General features: G+C 42.5%; 1 protein-coding gene across 1 annotated transcript in view; it reads right to left on the bottom strand.

The window, feature by feature from the left end:
* Positions 1-7,999, bottom strand: part of Dpy19l4 (dpy-19 like 4) — a 57,612-nt gene extending 49,613 nt beyond the window's left edge. The window contains exons 1-3 of the mRNA XM_028769653.1: positions 7,882-7,999; positions 2,938-3,045; positions 716-840 (exon numbers count right to left, since the gene is read on the bottom strand). Of these exons, the coding sequence (XP_028625486.1) occupies positions 716-840; positions 2,938-3,045; positions 7,882-7,897 (249 nt within the window). The 5' untranslated portion in view covers positions 7,898-7,999. The remainder of the gene's footprint in view (positions 1-715; positions 841-2,937; positions 3,046-7,881) is intronic.
* Positions 8,000-8,319: the final 320 nt, after the last annotated feature.

Raw genomic sequence — 8,319 nt, 5'->3', positions numbered from 1 at the left:
TCTGTGTAGCCCTGGCTGTCCTGGAACTCACTCTGTAGACCAGGCTGTCCTCGAACTCAGAAATCCGCCTGCCTCTGCCTCCCAAGTGCTGGGATTAAAGGCGTGCGCCACCACCGCCCGGCTTGTTCTGACATTTTACCATCACTTGCTTTTCATTCCAAGTTCAAGGACTCAGCTTCAATACAGCCCACAACGCACTTCCACAAATGAGCTCCACCCACAACTCCTCTGCAACCTGGACCTGCCTGTCTGTCTTTTGTCTGCTGCCTCTGGCAGCCAGTCCTCATACACTTGAACCAGATTTTCCTCAAGCAATCCCAGATAAATCCACTGTACTAGGAGAGAACCCTAACAGTTTCTAGTTTATAAATTAGCTTATTTCATTTTGTTTGAGATACAGTCTCACTATATAGGCCTGGTCAGCTTATAACTAGCTATGGAGGCCAAGTTAGCCTAAGACTTCACAGAGATCTGTCTACCTCCACCTGCCAATGCTAGATTTATGGCATATGCCACCATGCCCAGCTTATTACATATTTTAAGACTGATACTGAAACTGTGTCTCAAAAGAACATCTATAGCATTTTGCTAATACCTACAAATAAGACGGTATTTATCATACTTACCAAATATATATACGACCTCCTAAGAAACACATTTCTCAAGTTAATAGTAAGTATTAAAACACTTTTCATAGTCTAAAAATTCTTCTTACCTGCCTGTTGGAAAACCAGAATTTCCGTTCATGGTAAGCCGACAAATAGAAAACATGCATCATACCACTAATAACGGCCGCGAGACAGCCAATGACAATCTTTGCAAAACGTTGAAATGATACATCTGAAAAAGAATATTAAAGATAATCAAACTCCCACAGAGGTCCATCCTACAGGACAGCTCAGCAGGGTGCTTCCTAGTTGAGAGCTCAGTTGACTGAATGCTGCCTGGCATATGTGAGGTTCTGGAGTAGTCCCCACTACAAGCCAAGGAAAGAGGAGGAGGCAGAGAGAAGGATGGATGGATGGTTGGTTGTTAGGGTCATCAGAAACAAAAACCTAGGAAACTATCAGCACATGAAGTCCAAAACAACATGGTAACAAAAGTAAAAAGACATAAGGTGAAGACGAAGACCGTATGAATAAAGTACAGGCTTCATTTAAGGGGAATGCCTCAATATTTGTTACTTGTAACAAATGTACCACACTAATGTAAAATGCCAACAAGAGAAAAGTGGTCTAGAGACCTAGAAGAAGGTTTAGTGTGAAAAAGTACTAGCCACCAATCATGATGACCTGAGTTCAATCCTTTGGACCAATATGGTCAAAGGGGAGAACTAATTCCCAAAAGTTGTCTCTGATCTTCTATGCGATCTCTCTCTCTCCTTCCTCAGCCTCCTCACGAAAGATTTCATAGGCCAGGGTAAGGCGGTACCTTGTGCTCAGCAGGATTTCTGAACTGCTGTGGAACTGTGATGTGTCTCCAGTTCTTCCTTTCAAAAAGAAGTATTGACAACATCACACTATGTAACAGTGTATATTGAGTGACATATACAGAAAAGCAAAGCAGGTCCACAGTACAGGACTGCTGACAAGATAGGCTCTGGGCTGGCATCTGGAAACTTGAATTTCAAGGGAGTTTCTACCATTCTTTGACAGGGCGGTTTCTATCATTCTTTGACAGGGTGGTTTACTGTGCCTACCTTATTTGTACAATGTGGTTTATGCTTCTTTCCAGGGAGTCTAAAATTTGGTCATATAATCATATGATAAGCAAAAAGTATCTACAAGGCCAACTTACTGTTTTAAAAAAATGAGTTTTGTCTCTAATAAGTTTCACTCATTGACACAACTATAAATGCCACAATTTGAGGTCAAAGAGATAAAGAATATCTGTATGACTCCACTGGGAGAAGAGTTTTGGAAGTGTGCATTCAATAATGTACACACTTTTCTCAAAAGACCTTTGCTCTATGCTGACTCTAAGCTGCTCACTAAGGCAAATCACAGCTTTAAATACAATGATATTCTAAGATCTTGAGTCCTTGAAGGAAGCACTGTTTTTGAGGACTGTGACATGTTGCAGATAACTTTTATTTTTAGTTCATAGGTCTTAAGACCAGAATGAGTCCTAGCTGGCCCTGATGTAGAAAAGATTTAAAACTCATGCTATGACAAAATAAGATTGGAAGTCTCCCTTAGTGCAGGGAAGGGGATGTGTTGTCTGAGAAAGACGGGGGGGGGGGGGCGCGCAGAGTAAATATTTATGAGGAAAAGATTAACTCATTGATAGTACAAGCCATATAGTCAAAGTCCCCCAAAATCCCCAATGTGATAAAATACATAAATGAATAAAAACAGAAGAGTATGTATTTCTACCCATAACCATGACTTCTAAGAGTTTCCTTGTAGTAACAGTGTGCTTCTGTAAGCCACTGTCTGGACTGACCAGCACTTGCCTGAACCAAGACAGTGGGGCAGTCCAGCAGAGCCTTTAAGAGGCCTTCCTTCTCTTTTCCTCTGTGCCAAGAAAAACTTGTCCCAAACAGGGGCTATTCTTTCCTGACACATGAAGTCAAGCCAGCCAACCCATGACTGAAACATATAACATATCAGAAATAAATGTCTGTCATTAACATGGGCCATAATTAAGATACAAATGTTTATTGTAAAGTGATACAGTTCAGGGGTTGTTCTATAGCAAAAATCAATTGTGTTAACTATAAATTTAATCTCAACTATTTCTGTGTAATACGGGAACATGCTCAGTGGCAGAGTGCTTGTCCGGCTCATATGTACAAGCCCTAGGTTTAGTTCTCAACACCTCAAAACACAAAAAGCAAAAGAAATCATTTCTGAAAGTTCGCACATTCAAATGATGAAAACATACTTTTCCAGCATGATTATCTGTGTGGCACTACACCAGACCCATCTGACTTACATTTTGGAGCTCTTTCAGGAGCTGGGGTTCTGCGGATCTTCTCTCCTTTGGCTTCCTGACTTCCTGAAGTTCTTTGCTTTTTCCTCTGGCGGGCTTCTACAGATGATCCTTAAAACATTGAAGACATTATTGCAATGTGTTCATCAATCTTCAGGATCTCAGGTGGATCAACTTTTGTTAGGTTACCTACATGGCCAGATCCCAGTAGAAAGTCCCAAGTCCTATCTCTAATGAGCCTCCCTGGTCAAAAAAAAAAAAAAAACCCACAAAGGGCACAATGCTGATATTGAAGGAATCAAATAAAAACATCTATGACAAAGAGAAAAGTTTTGGGATCATGTGACTAAAGCAAGTCACACTGAAACCCATTAGTGCCAGGAGTATCTGAAGTATCATACTATCTGTGCTTCTTCCTCAAAACTGTCTTCAGAATGTGATCAAAAATAACTAACATGTATTCCCTACCACTACCACAGCAACTCATGCTTTAGAGTCCAGTTGATAAAAGCTTACAAATTTTTCTCCCCAAGCGATGCTATTTTTAAATGTCCCAAAATAAGTTAATTTTTTTCTCAAAAGTTTTAAGGGATATTATTGATCTTACTATGTTAGTTACCTGAGATTATGAAATCCATCATTTGCAAGCTAACAATTTTTGTTCAAAATACAATAGATTCATCATGAAATTATGCTCTTTTTTTCTTTTTAAAGGTAGGTTCTTAAGTAGCCTTAAACACTTGATCCTCTTGCCTCAGCCTTCTAAATGCTGAGGATTACAGGCACACAACATTTTTCTTTCCAGGACTTGGGACTAAACAAAGGGTCCTGAACTTACTAGGAAAATGCCTGAGTGCTAGGCCTAGCCTCTTCTTCTCCACAGCGGGGGTTGGGGATGTGTATGTCTGGAAGCTCTGCAGACTCCCACTGTTGTGAGACCACTGTGTATTCTGAAAAGTGTAGGTGTTAGCTTTCTGTTCTATCATATCATGGGAAGCACTTGGAAAAAATGCTGTAATTCCAAACTGCTTACCTTTTCTGTCTCTAATTTTTAAAAAATGTAATACAGAAGCTACTTCGAAACTAGTAAGTTAAATTCCAAATGAGAAAATAAGAGACTCCAAATTAGACAGAAATTTGAGATAGAGAACATAACTTTTTCCCTCGATAAAATTACCTCATGAGTAACTACCATGGAAGATCAGAGTACCCTGTCAGGTTAACAATGTGACCCAGGCTTTGATTTCCCTTCTTTTAAGCTATAAAATGTGAGACAAAAGAAAAGAATCAGCAGCAAAGAGAATGGGTAGTCTGATCAGACAGACTGCTCTTTAGCATTACTGTGAAAACTGAATAAAACAAATATGCTGTGAAACTGTTTCCAAGCAAGCACATACATGCTTACTAAAATGTCTTTAAATAGCAGCATAGAAAGAAAGAAGTGACTTAGTAGATGGTCTCATGTCTAATGCGCACCCACCTTTACAGCACCCTACTCCTAACCACTCTCACTGCCCACGATGCACTCCTCACCGGCACCCCTCAGCCAGGAAACTTCACTTTGCACCCCAGACCACAGGCCCAATGGGTAAGAACAACTCCCATATGCAAGGAACACTGCAGAGGAGGGGGTGGAAAGGATGGAAGATAAAGAAAGGATAAAGGAGTTTGCTGTGAGCCTGAGTCTCCTAGGAAAGTCAGGAGCTACAGCCATGAAGTCTCACCAACATGACTGCCTAAACAAGAGGCAAACAAGAGCACTGGACATGCCAGAGTAGACAAGGAAGCAGGAGGTGGCGGTGCACACCTTTAACCCCAGAACTCCGGAGGGAGGCAGAGGCAGGCAGGTCTCTGAGTTTCAAGCCAGCCTGGTCTACAGAGTGAGTTCCAAGACAGCCAGGGCTACACAGAGAAACCCTGTCTCATGACAAAAAAAAAAAAAAAAAAAAAGCCAGAAAAATCTCATGAGGCCTCAACCCTATATGAAAAACTAAAGACAACTAAGGAATGCTGAGAGTTGGAGAAATAGTCTACCTCAGGGAAGAGCACACCATTGGTTATCCAATTCCAAATGTTCAACCCTGAAAATACACATACAAGCCCCATTATACCTACTGAACAGTATATATTTAGGACTACGTGTGTATTCATATACATATGTGCATGCAACAACTACTAATAAAAAGGAGGCCATGAACTTGAAAGAGAACAAAAAGGGGTCAGGTTTAGAGCAAGAACAGAGAAGGGGGGATAATGTAATCGTATTACCATCTTAAATATAAAAGAAAAATATTTTAAAAACAAATAAGAAAAAAATCATTCATTTTTTAGCAACAAAAAAAGTACAACATGAGCTGGGTCTAGTGGCTCACTGCTACAATCCCAGCACTTGAGGCAGACAGATCCCTGTGAGCTCAAGGCCTACAAAGCCAGTTCCAGGCTAGCCAGAGCTACACAGTCAGACCTGACAAAGACAACATGTATTTTAGCCTATTTATCTACTTTGTCAGTAAAACCAAGTTTTCACCTGGCGCTAAAAACCAGAAGCTAAATGAGTACAAATTTCTCACCACCTTTCTATCACTGTTCATGTAACTTCACAACTGAAAAACAAAATTAATGCTACGGTGATGATATAGTCAGGCAGCAGAATTTGATCAAAGGGCGACATACCCAAGGATGATATAGTCAGGCAGCAGAGCTTGATCTAACACCTACCAAAGGGTGGCATTCCCAAGGTGGAAACAACAAGGCTGAAAGTGATCTCTGGAATGAGTTCAAGTTCTCTTTTCCACAGGTTACATTTTTAGCATTATAAAGAAAAAGCCAGCCTAGCGGGGTGCATGCCTTTAATTCCAGCAGAGGCCAGCCTGGTCTATAGGGTCACTTCCAGGACAGCACGGGCTGCACAGAGAAACCCTGTCTCAAAAAACTAAAAGAAAAAAAAAAGAGAGAGAGAGAGAGAAAAGAAAAAGCCAAACTAAATGATGACTACATATCCACAAGAATAATCTGCTACTTCAATCTCTAGTCCCGTCATGGGCACATGAACCAACAGAGCTACAAACAGGCTTCTAGAAGTTCATCTAGAATAGAGAGGATCCAAAAGAAACACTAACACTGTCCTCCTCAAAGCCTATGCGTGGTTCCTTTCTTTGCTCTGTGTGTTTCAGGAAGTGTCAATGTAAGTACCAGGTGTACTGCACAGGAGAGGCTTCTGGAAGAACATTTACTTCCAGGGACTGCTGGACAACAAAGAGGCTCCAAGTACCTGTGAATAAGCCAAAGCTATAAACTGTACCTGACCTGAACTCAAACAAAAATATAGACTGACCTAATTCTAACACTATAAATACAGGATATGTAAACAGAAGGGATTCAGGTGAATATCTGACACAGGACATGTCTGTTGTAAATATTACCATCACAAACATCATTACAATAAATATTTATTTATTCTTTGCTATTATGACCCAGCACCCAAAAGAGTGGAGACTTAGCCAAGGAATTAAACATTTGTTCTAGTAAAACTCTCACTCAGTAATTGTCCCAAATAAAATACATCTGGTTTTGGATTACCTGTAATTCTATAAGCAAAAATCACTTATCAGTTTACAGTCAACTATTTTTACAAAATGATAGTCTTTTTAAAAGGTCCACATCATAGTTATTAAGAATAATAATTACATCCTAAATGCAATTTCTGCATATTTATAATATCAAGTTTTAGTGGCACTGTATTTTTCCTGTGTTAAGTATTAATGTGCTCACAAGGACAAACTGGTTTATCAACCTACCCACACAGAATTGTAACTAATCACAAAAATAAAATTAAAAAAAAATCTTTTTCAAGTGATAACACATTGCAAACACAGGTATAACTAAGGAAACAAGTGAAATTACATTTTTCTTTACCAACTACCTGTTTCTGAGGCTGTTTTTTGGTAGTATCTTAAATGTGGATGATATTTAACCTGGAGAGCTGCAGGAAGAGGAGGAATAACTGAATCGTAACCTCAGGGACAGTACATCTAGTCCCAGTCAGCATGAACTTCTAATAGTCTAATAATTTTCTTTTGAAAAATGGCTTTCCATTGAATTCTTCAAACTCCCTTCTTGTCTCCTTGGTTCTACCGCTTAAATCTAAACCAGATAACTAATGGTCGGATTCACAACTCCACTCCGTAAGATAAAAACTGTTTTCCAGCAGAATGCAACATCTAACTTCTCAGCCAGGCGAATGAAGTCCAAGAGCTCAATAGTGCATACACATACTATGAAGTTACTGTGCCACAAATACTTTTTTACTCAATGTATCATACACTGCTAAGTTTCTTACCGCTCCCTATCTTTTGCTCACTGTCCGCATCCTCTCTTGATCAATATTGCTAGCTAAATGATTAATTCCCTTGACACTGACCCAGAGGAGCATGCAGAGCTCTCTCCAGTCCATCAGTTTTAACCCTAAAAGTCCTTTAGGCCTCCTCCTCCTCTAAGACCACTTACATGCCCCTGCCCTTTGGCATTCGTTATCCCTTACAGCACAAGTGAACTCCGTCAGGTTCTGCGCGCCCATCCCAGATCCCTGCCTCAGTTTCCCGCGAGGGGTGCGATCCCTCCCAGTCTGCACCCAAAGCTTCCAGCATGCACCAGAACCCACCCAACCTCCCAACCTCATCCCGCTTTCCATTGCGGAGCAACTCCGAACCCGCAGCCCCGCCACCCAACAACAGCTTCCTCTCCGAGACTCCTGACTTTAAGCTCCACTTTTGCGTCCTATTTCGGGAGACAAAACTTTGGGCCATTTTCTCGGCTCGCGCCAGGTTTCTCTGCAAACTCGGGGGCGCGCGCCCCCGCCCGCCCTGCTCCCCGAGGCCCGCAGCCAGGCCCGGCCCCCTCTCCCGAGCCCGCCGCGGCAGTTGGCGCGCTGCACGCCGGAGCCTTAACCTTCTTCCTTTGCCATCGTCTCCGCGGGGACCCGGGTGGCCCTCCTGCTCCCGAGCAGCCTGAAGTCTCCCAAACCTCCGAGTATCTAAACCCCGCGGCCGCCCCGGCCAGCTCCCGGCTGCCGCGCCCCCACTTCCTGACCCGCCCCCCTCTGGTGTCTCCGCCAACTGCGTCCCCCCAAGGCGCTTCAGGAACCAGATTGCAGGGAGAGGAGGCCAGCCGGAGCGTTTCGCCAGAGCGCCTCAGCCTTACCCACGATGTCCACGGGTTGGCAATGCTCCTGGGAGCAGCGAGTGCCCGCTGCCACCCTCGCTCCTTCCTTTGCTGGCTCACAGGAAAGCCGGAGCCAGAGCAAGCTTTTCGTGACGCTGGGATCCGGCTCAGAAAGTCACAGACTGTTGCCCAGATCCAGTCACCATGTCCAGCCCAGTTTACAAA

Source organism: Grammomys surdaster, unplaced genomic scaffold (assembly GCF_004785775.1).
Source record: "Grammomys surdaster isolate TR1022 unplaced genomic scaffold, NIH_TR_1.0 64, whole genome shotgun sequence".
Taxonomy (NCBI): domain Eukaryota; kingdom Metazoa; phylum Chordata; class Mammalia; order Rodentia; family Muridae; genus Grammomys; species Grammomys surdaster.
This window is presented reverse-complemented; position numbering and strand designations above follow the sequence as displayed.